Source organism: Diadema antillarum, unplaced genomic scaffold (genome assembly GCF_040938485.1).
Source record: "Diadema antillarum isolate AM-2024a unplaced genomic scaffold, OU_Dant_1.0 seq00000606_RagTag, whole genome shotgun sequence".
NCBI classification, from domain to species: domain Eukaryota; kingdom Metazoa; phylum Echinodermata; class Echinoidea; order Diadematoida; family Diadematidae; genus Diadema; species Diadema antillarum.
This window is the reverse complement of record NW_027271533.1, coordinates 296,172-313,565: the sequence shown is the minus strand read 5'-3', so window position 1 is coordinate 313,565 and position 17,394 is coordinate 296,172. Positions and strand designations below refer to the sequence as shown.

General features: G+C 36.6%; 1 protein-coding gene across 1 annotated transcript; it reads left to right on the top strand.

The window, feature by feature from the left end:
- LOC139735920 (sodium-dependent lysophosphatidylcholine symporter 1-like) lies at positions 1-15,735 on the top strand. The gene is made up of 14 exons (XM_071646674.1): positions 1-269; positions 2,499-2,669; positions 3,781-3,902; positions 4,320-4,449; positions 4,858-4,936; positions 6,056-6,201; positions 8,494-8,584; positions 10,168-10,286; positions 11,268-11,348; positions 12,469-12,552; positions 13,260-13,375; positions 14,063-14,200; positions 14,840-15,016; positions 15,636-15,735. The coding sequence occupies exons 1-14, from the start codon at positions 234-236 to the stop codon at positions 15,733-15,735; spliced, it is 1,590 nt and encodes a 529-aa protein (XP_071502775.1). The 5' UTR covers positions 1-233.
- Positions 15,736-17,394: the final 1,659 nt, after the last annotated feature.

Sequence of the window (17,394 nt, the reverse complement as noted above, 5' to 3'; positions counted from 1 at the left end):
CCGCCACTCATAAATCTCGTGGTCACATTATCTCTTCTCATTGTCTGCCCTCACAAGCTGGAAGAAAGGGGCAGCTAAAAATGAATGGCAGCTGTTTGGCTTCGTTTTGGAAATCCATTTGGTGAGGACTATACGCTGTACCTGGTCCAGCTCTCGGTCCGTCGTCTGTCGATACGTCTTTTAGCTTGCCTGTCTCCCCTTCTCCCTCTTCTTATCTCCCTCTCTCATGAGACATGACTCTGTGGAAATTGGCGGAAACGGACGATGAGGTAAGTGAATGGTAACACATTATCGACCAATGACATTTCTTGAGTAAATTTGTTGAGCTCTAAGGTTCAAAATATGTTTACTCAATTTTTCTTAGTTTGAGATAATTGAGATGAAACCTGCCAGAAAACATAGAATAGGTAAAATATATTATGAAATATTCTATCATAACTTCAAGAATATTCCTTGTTATGTAGCGAGTGAGGTGTTATCAATAATGTTTATAAATGACACTAGACCAGTTTTCGGATCAATCCTACTTTATAGAGCTCTTAATAGTGTAATTTTACTATGTCCGGTTCTTAACTTTCAGCATTCATTTCTTTCTTTTTTCCCCTTTTGTTCTGCTAGTTGCATAGTATAAGTCTACAACTTCTTACACAAGGTGATACGCACATTGCCAAAAACTTTCGTCCACACTTTGTTAGCATTTCTTCGAAGCCATGCAACATACCTGCAGCTGTAGGATTGAGATATTAACATTCATCTAACCATCTAAACAGTATTGATTAGTATAATATTTATATGATGATTTATGTTCAAGTATATGTAATTTTGATTTTTTTTCAACTTTCGTCTGTTTTCAGATTCCAATGATTCTGTATTCAACAAAATTATATTGACAAAAACAATGTTTTCAAGTGTAACTTTAGTCACTCTAGTTTCCTCCCAGCAAATCTTTTTACATAATCATAAGTAATCATAAGTGGTACGTATACGAGTGTTTCCTTCTCGTCAAGAATGCACTATATTGCCTTTTTTCAATCAAATATGCAGAACTAATTTAGTCAACTAATTTTCTAAAAACAGATTCCGTTATCAAAACTGTAAACTTTGCTCGCGAGACAAACAAAAACGCGATAAAGATAAGATCCTCAGAAGGGATTAGGGCAATATAGGCATATCATATTTTTCATATAAACATGTCTTAGTTGTCACATTATTGATTTGTACTTCTCTTTAATGCCCTGAAATGTATACTACTCAGAGCATAAATTGACCAATACATAGCAATACATCAAAAGCCAACTACACAGTAACTATACAATATCAAACATTTAGAATAAAAATATAGCATACATTTTTTATATAATTGATCACTATCTTTGTGTAATCTCCGCAGAGGTTAAACACTAGTGCAAAAAGAAAAAGAAGTAAATACGGCAACAGAGATAAGTTATGATAATCACGATCTGAGTACAAAGGTTAAAACCTAACTTTATTTTGCCCCCCCCCCCCCCCCTTCCCTTGTGATATTAGAATATTTCAGTTCACAGGCACTGTACAAATGAGAATGTGTGATTTCTATTTTCGTAACATATTGGAATTCTTGACAATTCATAATATGTTTTCAAATGCCTATGATGAGGCTTCGGAACAATGATGTCACTGCAAGGCTTGTTCAAAGATATTGAACAATAAACTGATTCCTGAACATTCCTGAAGTACGCATTTATATGTATAAAAGTGGACATAATTATACATGTGCATTTGTGCATAATCTCTGTTTGCATAAGTTCATGTAAAAAACAAAAACTTCCCTTCAATCAAATAGATACTTGATTGTCTCGGATTCGATACCCTGCATGGCGGTTATAATATTTGCAATTATTATTCCTCATCTCATGTCGAAATGTACATAGCAATTTTACGAAGAACATGTGGTTGATTGTTCATTGCATATTTTTATATTGATTCAATAACAAATTTGCCGTGATATAGGGCCTATACAGATTATGATGATAATGTACATTTAATATCAAGAGGGTCTTTATCATTTTGAAAATCTTGAAAAAAACTTTGCACTATTGGTCTCGTCTAAAAAGATGATGGGACAACTAGCTTTATTTTGTCAATACTCTTATCCCCATGGTTACCACCACCTTTAGTTAGGTAGTGCAGTGTATACTCATAGTACATTAGGGATAACTAGGACTATAACATAAATACACATAGACATCATCAATGTAATAATGTTGGACCAAATGTGAAACCTCTTCGTTTCCCCCTGTCTACCCTCCCCCCCCCCAAAAAAAAAAAATCTCTTACTCCCATATGTTGCTACTCCCTTTACAAGTTGCCTCCTGTCAAGCAACTGCCTAATTACATTGTACTTGTTGATGTCATCGCCGCTGCGGTGGAGCGTATTGTTTCTCGCTGCAGTATCTGACGGAGATCATCATCACATCAATGTATCATTGTTATGTTTTGTTTTTTTTTCCCACTTTGAGGCGTTGCCTCTCACAGTCGACGACTTTCCTCAGAAACCCAGGGGTAAAGAGAGCAGCAACCGACTGATTCTGCGTCACAAGGTCTGCTACGGCCTGGGGAGCATGCCCTACCAGCTGACCAACACGGTGGTCGGTTTCTACATCTCCGTCTTTCTTCTGGACACCGCGCAGGTAGAAAAACAACACACCAACAGATTGCTGTTTGTCTGTCTCTGTGCACCACTTGTTTGTAATGTGTGTGTGTGCGTGTGTGTGTGTGTGTGTGTGTGTGTGTGTGTGTTTGTTTGTTTGTGATGGATGTAAGAGAGTAAGAGAAAAAGGAAGTAAAATATAAAAAACAAATAAAATTCAGTGATTGATCCTTTAAAACTGATGTGAAAATCAGGTGTTCAGGAAAAAAAATCTACGAACACATATTGAATTGCGTTCAACATTTATTGTTTTTAACATAATCTTTCGGTATAAGAGGTATATTTAGAGGTATGTTTGTCGCAATTTTATTTCCATGTTGACACAAATTTCCTACTATCTGATTTCTGGACGACATATAAATATTATGACGCTACTAATACAAAGAACGGAATAATATGTCAGGCTAAATTGAATATGAAACGAGTGAAAATCAACTACAAAACGGAATAAGTAATCAGTGTTTCCTCAATTGTTCCGTCTTATTCTATCTTTCATATAAGAGCAAATCTGCAACGAAATGCAATTTTATTCTATTCTATTTCAGCTTCTTGAAAGAGTTTTTGACTTTGTATTTGTGAAAAATTAATGATAAATGTACCGCAAGGTAACTATCAACACCGTGTCTCATTTTAGTTGTACCTTGCTATCTACCCTATGGAACTTTTGATCATAATGAATAGCATGACATCTCATTACATTGCAATTTTAAAACGTACGGAATGGGCAAAAGTTACCAGTTTGTCACAAACTTAGACATCCATGTCTCCTTTTCTATACATATTTCTGCTCATCCACGTTTATGTTCACATCCAATGATAAGGAGATGACGAGTATGATGACATTTGCCTTGTTGTCAGCATTGGCCTATTCCCTTCTTCTATTCAATATTGATTATTGCCCAGTGATTCTGCAAAAATAAAATGTAATGATGCTTTCGATTCTATTTGCAAAAATTTGAACTGCTTCGGTTCCTGTAGAGTCATCTCGTCTTGACCTTAACGCTTCGCGAGTCGGCATTTCCTGTTTGTTTAAAACCTGCGAAGGTCGTCGTTTGACAAGTATGCACCTATGACTATATTATTTTTTGCAGATAACTCCTGCGTCCGCAAGTGCCGTCATTTTTGCCGGCAGAATATGGGACGCCATCACCGACCCGTTCGTAGGTTATGTCGTCATGAAGTCGGACACCCGGTTCGGCAAGCTGAAACCATGGTAACAAACTGATGGCTTTTACTTTAAGTCAATGGTTGCTCTGAGGTGAAGTTCACCGGGCAACGTTGGGCAGGAGACAAAGTCTCTTTCTCCATGTATAACATGATGTACATAGTTTAATATGGCAAGGGGCTGTGTCCTCTGATATGATTGTAGTATTCTTTTTTTATTTTTACAAAGTGATTTGTAGATACTAGTATCTTATATATTTGATATATAAAGTAATACATATACCGATGAGATATAGCAATTGTCATCACTATTTTCATGCATGTTATGAGTAAAAATAGTTCTTCCAACACACATGACTAAAAATCATTTATGCTTACTTATTCTGTTCGTTCGTAAAGAGCCGTTGTTCACAAAAACCTACAATAATAAAGAAATAACAATGTCTTTCCTCTGTAATTCATACAGGATGGTATTCGGCTCCCTTTTTGCGTCTGTGACGTATTTCTTCCTGTGGTACGTTCCTGACTTCACCGAAAATGGCTACCTCTTGGCCTGGTATCTACTGTTTTACTGTGCCTTCCAAACGGCGTTATCGGTAACAGAAAATAATTCATTTATTTTCCCTACCTCACCTGGTTTTTTAATAATCCTTAAACATTATATACTTCTTATGGTATGTAGAAAATAATTGTGATCACTTCTCTTTGGTTTGACTCCTGAAATCAGTTTATTTTAAAATTTGCTTTTTTATTTTTTTTTTCAAATTCTTGTTGTCACGCCATCATAGAACAGTTTACTGTATTGTGTGGATGTTGTGAGATTGGTGTGGGAAACACGTGTTTTTTGCCATTGTAATCTCATGCAATTCGATTTAACGTGAAAATACTATTTTTAAAAAAATGAATATATAACTTTTACCCTCTTCTCTCCCACTCTCTTTCGTTTATCCTCCCCCCTCTCCCATCCCTCTAACTTCTTTTACTTAATATTCTTCCTCATCCAGTTTTACCACATGCCGTACACAACGCTAACGATGTACTTAAGTGAAGACCAGTTAGAGCGAGATTCCGCCACATTTTTTAGTGAGTGTACACCTCTTCCACGGCCAATGTTCTTGTTTTGCCTTTTCAATAAGTGATTGGACAGAAGGCGTCTTTTACCAAAATGTTATTTTAGTCAATCTAGTCAGTCTAGGACATGAGGACTAAGCCTAAGAACAGGGTATGGTTGAAAGTGATATTGTATTTTGCTGATCAGGAAAGAAGGTAACACTGAGAAAAGGAAATAACTATGTATGTCACCTTCGTACGGTCCATTTATTCAGTTTTCTTTTGATTCAATATTGTAATCATGTTAATTGAAGTTTCCAATACAATGAACGTTGATGCAAGCGGGAATAAATAAGTTTGTGGATGTCGGAATATTCTTTCTTTTTTTCAAGAATAAACACGTTTATTACACAATGAAATTCTTTACGGCGTCCTCGGACTTCAGGGGGCGAGCACAATCACTATTGCTTCACTTATTTCTCCGGAATAACGAACCTTCGGAAAAACGCCACAGATGTTCGGATTAAAGAACCCTTTTTCATTTTCGGATTAACGAACGTCTAGGTATAGGGAATTTGTTTGTTTCGAATTAACGACCCTTCGGAATAACGAACCTTCGGAATAGCGAACCTTCGGAATAACGAACAGCACCCAATATGCTTCAGTTGAGATTTCTTAGGCGATATATTTCTAAATTATGGTTACTTTCAATTTACGACGTTGGAATGGGTAATTTACCCCTACTCTATACAATTAAACTAATAACTGTAAGGTATAAGTAATTGGGAGCACGGCACGTTTTTCAAAATAAAATCCACTAAGGATGTTACTCGTTTTTGCTCGTGGTTGCTTGTTTACCTGGCTATTATTAGCAATGTTATGTGAAAAATTCTAAACATATTCTGAAAAAAAAAAAAAAAAAAAAAACGTTCAAGGCAGGTGCGTTGTTGTAAAAGGTACGGGCCATTAGTGATTTTTTTTTTTGTTTTTTTTTTTTTGTTATGGCGATCCTGATAACGCGACGGATCGCGGGTTTTATCTTTAATGTTCTATGTCATTAGTGACTGTATGGTCTTCTTTGATATTTGCACTCTCCGCGAGTGCCTCTGTTTGATTCATGAGTAAGTCTTTCTGTCAACTGTATCTTTACAGGAATGACGTGTGAGGTAATGGCAAACGTGATAGGAAACTTGGTGATGGGGCAGTCGGTGGCCGGATTCACACGGGGATACGACGGGCCAAACTGCGAGAACGGCTCTTTGAACGCCACCTCCGACCCCGACTACTTGGAGCGTGAGGTAGGGTCAATCTTACTCTCTCTCTCTCTAAAAACAAAAAAACAAAAAAACAAAAAAAAACGTAACAGGGGGCGCTGTGGCATGTGGATAAGACTCCTGACTCCCGATCGGAGGACCCGAGTTCGAGTCCCGCTCAGCGCTTACGTCCTCGGACAAGCTGATTTAACCCACCATGTTCCTCTCGACCCAGGTGTATAAATGGGTACCTGGCAACGCTAGGGTAATAATAATGGCAGGGCCCTCTGGTAGAGCAGTGGCAACGCTGAAGAGGCTCCCCTGGATGAATAAGACCTTATTATTATTATAATTATTATTATTGTTATTATTATTATTATTATTATTATTATTATTATTATTATTATTATAACAAAATACAAAATAGTATATATAGTACGCAATCATTACTCAATCATTTTGTAGAAAATAGATGATAAAAGTATCATGAAGTGTGATAAACTATACATAAAATTTCATTGAATAACCCAAAACATCAATGTACACTTTGAATATTGACTTTAAAGTGATAGTGGGGAAAAGACATGTAGATAAGTGAACAGATAAACAAACAAACAAGCACCAATGGACACAGGAATACGTATATAGGTATAATGCAATGTTTTTATCTGCAACCTAAGCATAATTTTGTTTAGAACAGTTTACGTATAATCAAAGTCTACGCATTAAAATGCTATATTGCTGATCTAGTCTTCATGGATATACATAAAATAATGATCGGCATTATGATGATAGGAAATAGACAGATCTAGTGGTGGCGCTATATTTAAGGATGATATTGTGTTCAAACAATTTAAGGTTGATGACACCCATTTACATAAAAACAAAATTACGTCCGAAACTCAATGAGAAACTCAAAAACGCTGAGGAGATTCGTAAATCCGCTGCTACCTGTTTTCGTGTTGTACCTGTAGCCAAGGAATATGATTATCATACAAATACTTTCACCGTTATCATTATGGGCTCGAATGACGCAAGCCAGACTGCCTATCAACAGCTCAATATAGCATACCATATAGCCAGTTTTAAGACGTTATCCCATTAAACGATGGCAACAATAATGGTAACTATCCTACGCTTCAGCTATGCACACAATCGTTACAAGGGCGCTTTGATCGGATACTTGACACCATTCGTGGGGGATTATCAAGACATCAAATGGCCCTAGACATCTGCTAAAGTGGCGTAATGACCACAATGGAGTGTTCTTTTATTGTTACGCTTGTATCTTATGAGTCTGGAATTCAGGGCCTCTTGTTTAGTCTACTTCGCTGTCTTTGCCCCCGTCCTTTTTCCTCTCATCTCTCTCTCTCTCTCTCTCTCTCTCTCTCTCTTTCTCTCTCTCTCTCTCTCTCTTTCTCTCTCTCTCTCTCTCTATATATATATATATACACACACTTGTGTGTGTGTGTGTGTGTGTGTGTGTGTGTGTATGTTCGTGTGTTATATTTCTATGTGTGTGATTCTTTGACAACTAATTTTCTCGTCTTTATGGTCAATTATGCGTCACCGACACTCACTGTGGGGTGTCATTTGGAAAGTGCTTGGACATATTAACACCCCACCGAGTCCTCATTTCTCGAAGGTCAGAGTGGCAATGCGTGCTCTCAGTCTAATACAAAACATTAGAAATAAAAACAAACCAAATCATATAAATCCAAAGGTAAACTGAAAACAAAACAAAACAAATCGACGTGACGAACATCATACACAGTTATGTACTATACTACTGTGCGATTCTTTTAATTCAAACAAACAAACAGAGAATGTGCTGAGTTATGTGTAGTACGTGTTATGTATACATCTATCAATGTGTCTATATCTAGTTATTGAGGTATACAATACGTACCCTGCTGGAACGAACTCAGTGTCCCACAGTGTGAGAACCACAGTTTGAAATCTCTTCACACTGTTAAATTCGAGCGTTTTCACATTGTGTCACACTGTGAAAACGCTCGAATTTAACAGTGTGATGAGATTTCACAGTGTGAAACAAACTACGTGAACACTCTGTGAAAACCACACCACAGTCTGAAATCATCTTCACACAGACTGTTAAATTCGAGCGTTTTCACATAGTCGACTCTATGAACACACTGTGAAAACACTGTCGATACACTGTATTCTTTCCAGTAGGATATGCGCATAATGATTATATCATGGATCGTCCTTTTCCTCCAATTTTCCATCCGCCTTTATTGATATATATCGCACGTTATTCGTTCATACTGACCAGTCCATCTCTATGACCATCTATGTGTGTTATTTTTTTTTCAGAAACTGGGATACAGCGTTGGGGCACTTACCATCAGCGTCATCATCCTCCTCAGCGCCTCCAGTGCACTCTTTGGCACCAAGGAAAAGAAGAGTAAGTTCTGACGATAACAACATTTGCAGGTACTAACTCAATCCACATACAGAATTCTCAACTATCCATATGATACGCTTGTACAAAATCCACCGTACTTTCGTGTTCAGTGTTTTGTTGTTTTTTATATAAAAATGCATCAATGAAAGCAACCTTTCATTTCTTTTACAAAACGGGTTTCATTATCATCGAATTAGGGGCCATTGCCAAAGGAAAAATTGAATCCCATTTTGGTTTTATCTTTGCTTTTTTTATGAGAATACAGAGAGGAAAAACAAATCAAACAAAAACTAAGAAGAGGGGGAAAAACAGTGATTGCTCTTAACCCGTTGAGGACGGACTGATTTTGCTACAACACGTATTTCCCATAGACAACTGCGCGAGTTTACTCGGGACTTGTCCTAAACGGGAATAGTGTTGAGCTTAAAGGACAAGTTCACCTTCATAGACATGTGGGCTGAGTGAATGCAGCAATATTAGTAGAACACATCAGTGAGAGTTTGGGAAAATTGGACAATCCGTTGAAATGTTATGAATTTTTGAAGTTTCTGCTCAGTCACGGCTGAATGAAAAGACTACTATAGCTTGTGATGTCACATGAGTACAACGATATAAAGAAAGAATAAAGAAAATTCAACATATTTCCATTTTTCTCGCATAACAAAAGAACACTCGACTTTTCTCTTTCAGAAGGCAGGGGGAATAATATTACCCATAACATACGTCAGTAGCAAGTCGAAGAAATGTGCACTTTATTCAAAAAGTCAAGTTTTGTGAAATTCTCTTTTTATTTTCCTTATATAGTTGTACGTATGTGACATCATACACTGTAGTAGTCTTCTCTTCCAGCAGTGACTGCGCAGATATTTAAAATATTCGTAACTTTTGAACGGATTGTCCAATTTTCCCCAAACTTTCACTGATGTGTTCTACTAATATTGCTGCATTCTCTCAATCCTTATGTATATGAAGGTCGACTTGTCCTTTAAATGATATTGTGTGTCTAAGGGAGAGAATCAATGAAGGAGATTGCCATCATAAACGTCTGGTCTGGGTTGAATTTAAATGAAAAAAGATGGAAAGGAAATATAGGCCTATGCATTAAAAATAACGTATGATCTCACACTTCTTCAAACAAAAGGAGTAAAAAGAAAAGAAAAAGAAGAAAATCCCAGTTATGAGTAGGGGCGTCTTAGAGTATGTGTGGAGACGGCATGTAGATGTATGATTTAAATTTATTTTTTTACATATTTTACATGTTATGTATGTGTTTGCACGTCCATCATGTTATATCTGTTGGAACATTACTGGTTGGTGTCTAGTTAATAATCTGCCAAACTCAGGATCTTGGGTGAACAATTCATGAGTACGTCAATATGAGGGAATGAATAAAATTCATTTAAAAACCTGCCAACGGATTCATCTTGACACTGCAACAATAAAATTAACGAGAGATGCTCTGATTTAAATGAAATTTACTCAGATTTTATCCAAGCAAAGTGATATGAGTTGGGAACCTAAAAACTATGTAAGAGAATATACCATTATCGATAGACAACAGAGATTGTTTCTTCCTTCAACAGTAAAGAAAAAAGATCGGGAAGACGAGATGGATTTTGGCGCCGGCGTGAGGAAAGTGTTGACCTTTAAACCCTACGTCATGCTGATGTTAGCCTTCGTCTTTCTCATGCTTGCCGGAATGGTAAGTAATATGAATATTAAACAGTTGTATGATGTCATGGATATGCATTTTGCGAAAGTGGGTGTGGTCTGATCGGCCCACGTCGAACAGAGGATCCGATAGAGGCTGAAAATGATGGCGCTTGAGGCGAGGGGAGGAATAAAGTTTTGTTGTTCCTTGAGTCTATTGTTATGGTGGTGGTGATTTGTTTGTTGTCAGAACGTGTTAAATGTTGTTGTACCACCCATATTTTCCTCCCTTCCGTAATAATGACGTTGATCCTAGAGTTAGTGGTAATCATGATTTTGCCATGAATGGTGAATACTGAGGACGAAAAGAAACAAAGGTATCATGCTTAAACAGCAATAACAACAAGATAATACTACACAAACAAAATATGCAAGCATGGAAAGTCATTATTTTAAGTTAAGAAACAACCTGAATCTTATTGCCATGTTCGTCTACCTCCACAGAAGTTAGAATTACACTGGAGAAGTTTTTATTCTGGATAAGACAGTAAACAGGCCTTGAACAATTTAAAATGAATGTGGAGGGGCGGGAAGGAACGATATGGATGACTGGTGCGTCTAGACAGCGAAAGGTTGCTATTGTTGTCTTCTTTGATTTCATATAACAACAAACAAACATTTTTCTTCCTTAAAACGAAAGTATATCACGATTAGAACAAAACGACATACATCATGATAGCGGCACTATTCATCCTGTGGCCTGCGGCTAAACAAACTTGCTTTTTCGTAGGCCCAATCATAATATTATTTCTCGTACTATGACCATGGCACAACTCTAAAACAGACCTTTGTGTTTATACTCAGACTGTTGTACATTTCTATGAAGTTTTAGCCTATTTATGCCCTGTAATATTTTGTATTATATTATTGCATTGTTTTCTGTGCTATTTTTGTGAGAAATATGAAAATGAATTCAATTCGAATTTAGATTTAAATTTATTTTAGAGGCTTTCGAACTCCATTCTTCCAATAGACGGCTCAAGGAAGTTTCGCGCTCTTCTATAAATATGTCATGCATATTGACGACTACCAGACGTTCATCCTTCTTATCATGGTGAGTCTTTGGATACTTCTTGGACCTGTCAACGTAGGAAGACGATATGAATGTATTTTCACAGTGTGGTTGAGAATGAATCGGAAGCGTGTAAAAACAAACGATTGGAAATAATTCCAGGACTACTGTAGCACCTATAATTCCAGGACTCCTTACAAAACAATTTCTGCCATGTCATCATTTTTCACTATTTTTGCTATTCTCTTTGCCATGGCATAATATATTAATCGTTCGGCGACAACGACAACAACAACACCAAGAAAACAAGAATCAATATTCTAGATGCAAGGTCCAATAGATACTGGTTGCATTCTGATGTTATTGTACATTCAAAACAGGGCTTTTAGGCTTCTCTCTTACATTCTGGATATTCTTGATCAAATGACGTATGGCATCTATATAATAACATAAATCAATTACCCTAACATAATTCACCCTAGCAATGCGGAGCATACAAACTAACTAGAAGCTGCTTGTGTACTCTATATTCATTAAAAACTAAAGTGCGCCGTGTGCACATCACCGTGCCATTTGTCAATAAAACGTTGAAGTTCATTAAAAACAACGAAAGACAAGGCAATTTTGTGCTATTCTTCAATCTCTTGGGAATCTGATAATCCACTGCCTATGACTGCATGGGTAGGATCATTGTCTTGGAGTAAACCTTCTCTACAAATTAGAGAATTTATATGTTTACTCTCTGCAAATTTGTATGAATGTATACCAATTAATTCTTACATTTGCGTACATCCCTGTTCCCTCTTTCTTACAGTCTTTATTTTTTCTCTCTTGTCTGTCTCTCGTCTTTCGTTAATTTCCAACTGCGTCTTAAAAGATCTTTTCAGATGGGGTGTAGTAATAACTACCCCAAACCATCATGATCACTTCAACGTACCAATAATTGATTATTTATAATTAATAACCATCCATAATTGTAAATTCATTAGTCGGTACGTAATGATCATGCGATGTAAATCAGATGATATGCTCATGGTAAATATGGAGAGGTGGAATCATGAATTTCGGAATGACGTCCCCAACAAGATGTTGCTCTACTTCTTGCCCAAACTTATTTTTTAGTTTTGTTTATTTTTTATTTTATTTTTGTTTCCCACTCCAGGTTTTTGGAGTGCTACTTATACCAATTTGGAATCAGATAATGCTGCGATTTGGAAAGAAGCCGGCATTTCTCATTGGAGGTTTTGTAAGTGACAGGAATTATTTGAAATATTCGGGAATGTTATGAAATGTGAACAGAAAACTATAAACATGTAAGTATGGATAGTAAGAGTGAGTGAGAAAAAAATAGGGAAAGATATATATATATATATATACATATACAGATATATATATATATATATATATATATATATATGTATGTATATATATACATATACAGAAAGAAAGATATATAGAAAATCAGAAAAAAAAAATACAGCCATCTATTAAAAGTTACTTACATCCGCAAGCGTCTTGTTACTGACTAGACAAGTTTTAGCCAAAACAAATTTCTTGTAAAGTTTGATACAAATATAATCATTTTATTTTATTTCCAACATATATGATTTCAATATTTGATAAACATACTAACGATACAACAATGCAGTAGAAAATATGAACAGTTATATAATTTTGTAGATTTCAAGACAAGTTAAGAAATAGTGAATCTGATTCGGAGAATGTCATTAAATTAAGAAACCTCTAAGAAGGCTGAGAAGGTTTGCATTTTACCTATTTCTTGGTGTACGAAAAAAACAAAAACAAAAACAACCAATCAAACAAACAAACAAACAAACAAACAAACATTTCAGCATTGCTCTCTCAGAGTAGTTATTGCAGTGCCACATGATAATATATGCTCTTAGTTGACATGAAGAAAATTTAGTTTCATATTTTCCCATCTCTTTTCAGCTATTTCTGCCCTTGTTTATAGTACATGGCGTTTTACCCGAGGGCTACGATTGGGTGCTCTACCTAACATGTATTTTGGCCGGAAACATGTTAGCTGTCATAATGCTCCTTCCATGGTGAGTAACAGAATGTGCTGTAAGAATTTATTCTTCGTCTTATTTCCTTTTATTCACAATTTTTGTCGTCATGTTATTCCATATTATTAACTATTTGTGCTACAACTAATATTGCTGCATCACAATACTAGTATACACTACTACTACTACTACTACTACTACTACTATTATACTGCTACTTCTACTGCTACTAGATTACTGCTAATACTGCTACTGCTACTACTACTAAGGCTACTTATGTTTTCTTACACCTATGATTCACGTGACACAACACAAAGTAATGATGCATATCATTGGATTTGTACAGAAGTGCATGCTAGTACTGGATCCAATGAAAGATAACGATTTATTTTTACAGAAAGTGGTCGGGGAATGTCCACGATTTTTAATGCACGGTAATCTCTGTAGATGATTGTAGCAACCAGCTAATCATGAAATACAGACTACCCAATACCTGTAACATAATCGGATGTCATTCAGTTTTCACATAAATATTATCTTCATGTTTGTAGAACCAATACGCTCACGTACTTTGGAGTTTGTCCTGTGCAAACTAGCCTGCCAGCGGAGTTCATCGTTTTCAATCAAACTGGCGGGCAGACTGAACACATTAATGGGTCACTATGTCATCGTTCAGAATGTTTTGTTTTTATTTCATTTTGCTCGTTTCTCCCCCCCCCCCCCAAGGTCAATGGTGCCAGACGTGATTGACGATTTCTTATTGAAGACAGACAACACGTACGAGGCGGTGTTCTACGCATTTTTCGTCATGTTCATGAAATTTGGGACTGGGTTCGCCCTAGCAATATCAAACCTTGCACTTGGGTAAGAACGTCCTCCTTTTGAACACGTCGTTTGAGTGTTGACTGCTGCATTACACTACGTTTCTTGGGTTCTGGACTGGGGTTAAGGACTCTTCCTCCCCATTCCTTACGTATCTCTCTCTGTACCTACTTATCAATCAATCAATCTGTCTATCTACCTATCCATCTATCTATCTACATCTATCTATCTATCTATCTATCCATCCATCCTTCTATCGATCTATCTATCTATCTATCTATCGATCTATTTCTCTCTACCTATCTTTCCATCAGTTTGTTAAAAGTCTGCCTCTATATCTTTCAATATCTGTATGTATTCATTACATTGTATTTCATTCCATATCTTTGTTTTGTTTTTGCCTCTTTAAGAGTTTAGACATCAATCAACTTACAAACTCCATGACAAGAAGGGCGAAACACTTATTAAATGAGTTCTGTACCGAGAAAGCAAAAGCGAACTTAGAATAAATTACAAATATGTTTGAAAATGAATGATTAAGAAATTGTACCTGCTGAGTTTATACAACTCTCAACGTAGTTGCAATACCGATGAAACAAGACACAACATTCCCTTTTAACTCCAAGGGTGTATTCATGGTGAAATTGGTGCTAATCCTACTCGACCTTCTTACTTCTACAGCGCTGCTGGGTACGTGGCAGCGGCCTGTGAGCAGCCAAGCAGCGTCACTTTCACGCTTCGCCTCCTCGTCTCTGCCGTTCCACTGGGGATCAGTCTGATTGGTCTGGTCTTCGTCTTCTTTTATCCAATCACAGAGGAGATCAGGAAAAGAAACAAAACCATTCTCGAAATTTGGCGGTAAGCACAAATAATTTGCTGGCTGTGTAATAATTAAGAGCCGTTTAACGCTGTTATAATTATATTAATCGTCGTGACTGCATGGTTTTGAATCTCACAATGGCGATGGTTTTATGTGTCGAGATGGAGCTATATCAAAAACTATGAAATGCGTAGAAACTCAGAATGTGCACCTTTGTTCTTACACTGTACACTTAGGATGATTAAGTGAAGAATAAGTGTTGAGATAATTATGAAATGCAATACTTCCTAGACTATCTTTGTAGTGAGTACGACAACATAATTTTCATATTATTTCTTTGTTTCAATGTCTTTTTTTTGCAGTTTTTATACCGTTTGACCATCGCTTTAAAGATCAATTACCAAAGCTCAAAATATTCCCTTATTCGTTCAATTCCACTAACAACAAAATCAAAAGGATTTTCCCCATTCAGTTGTAATACTTGCCGCAACTGCATTGGCAACACAGCGAATGACCTTGGAAAAAGTCAAGTTATTACTCCTCATTAGTATCAAAACTTATCTTCTTCATGACCCAAAGGTGTAGTGGACTTTAAACGACGCAAGCATGTACTTATGCCACGAATATAGATCCTTCTTGTTGTTGTTGTTTTAACAGGAATGATAAGGATGTTCGCAGACGCACAACCGTCTTGAAATCAAAGGAGCAAAGGTCGAGAACAAGATCATACCGCACGCCCTCAACGACGGTGATGTAAAGCTTATCTGAGGCCAGGAAGGAGTGCTCTACACGCCGAAGTCGCTTTCGCCACCTACTGGGAACATTCATAACCATAACGAGGGAATGTAACTGGGATAGACTGGGGTTTGTGTTGCAGAACCTCGGATTGTTTGACTAATTCAGCGTACTCTGTATCTACACGCCCGTGGGCACCATTAAAACGCATCCTCATTTCGGACGTGTTTAGATACAGAGTTAAGACCTTTGCCGAAATTAGTGCATTAACCATGACTTTACAAACCTTCTTGTCAAGTTTACATGTATTGGCCAGTTAAACGAACTTGAGAAAGGACGCGTTATAGCCCCTGTTACTGCCAAATTTGTATCAATACCATGTTTCCACGATTTTTATCATGATTACGCGCCAGGACATATTAACGAACGCTCGCTGAAATTTAAACATAATTATGAAAAGATGGCTCGGAAATAACAACGAAGAAGAACGGGATACTGTGACACAAAGATTGATTCGTGTATTCTCACAAAAATCGATACTGCATGATGTCTATAGCTATTTTATCGGTTAGGAACTAAACATGCTTTCATTGTTATACAAAGGAAGACCTGAATATAAGAACGACCCAAGTCCAATTTTTGGCCAAATTCAGTTTGACATGGGAAATTGTAGCTTATGCATGGACTCATCTTGTGTATAAATGATAAATCCTAATTACCCCCGGAAGTGCCTGAAATGAATGAGTTAAATCTTATATGAATGTAAGAATGAAGGACTTGCGTCATTCTTACATTCATATTATAGCATACTCTCTTGTCCTTCTCTCATCTCTATAGCAGAATATCATGTATATGATTCAAAGAACGACCCAAGTCCATCACACAAAATGGCCTCTCCACAATTAATGTAAATGTTAATTGTCATAATAATATCTGCTCTAATTTGTATATACAATGTTGCCTTCCCATCACAGTTAAATAGAATATTATTGGACGAATAAAAAAAAGATATGGAGTTTTTTTTAAAGTTTACTCGAAATGGTCTTCCATGGACTTGGGTCGTTCTTATATTCAGATACTCAGTTTTTGTTGCATTATTGTTACATGTTGTATTTGTCGAGAATGGGGGGGGGGGGGGGAGGGGGTGATATCACCACTTTACCTGAGTTGTACTTGTGTAATTGCGCAATGTTGTGACCAATTGTCACTGCCTCATGTGAAAGATGCAAGAGTGTAAGAGAATTCTAAATTCAGTACTTTTCCAACTCGCGTCCTATAAGAAAATTTATTGTTGCGTCTTGTTTATAACATCGTGTATTCTACTACAGTTATATCGTACAAAAAGTAAAATATCACCTTAAATAGGCTTATAATAAAAACTTTCTTTTTCCACGGACGTTGTACGTTAATCGCTTGAGATTGCATGACTCGAACAGCAGTATTTTAAGACAGTAAAATAACAGCAAAATCACATGGTAAAATAAGTAAGGACTATCATTACCTGTTATCATTGGTTGTGTCATACTTGGTACTATTGTGCAATTGAATATTGTGAGCTTCTTTGATAGATATGTTTCTGCGTATTGTTCCAATCAGAAATGATATCAACTTAATAAACAGACTTCTGAAAAGACGAAAACGGTTTTACAGAGTAATACCCTCACTAAAAATATTCCCAATT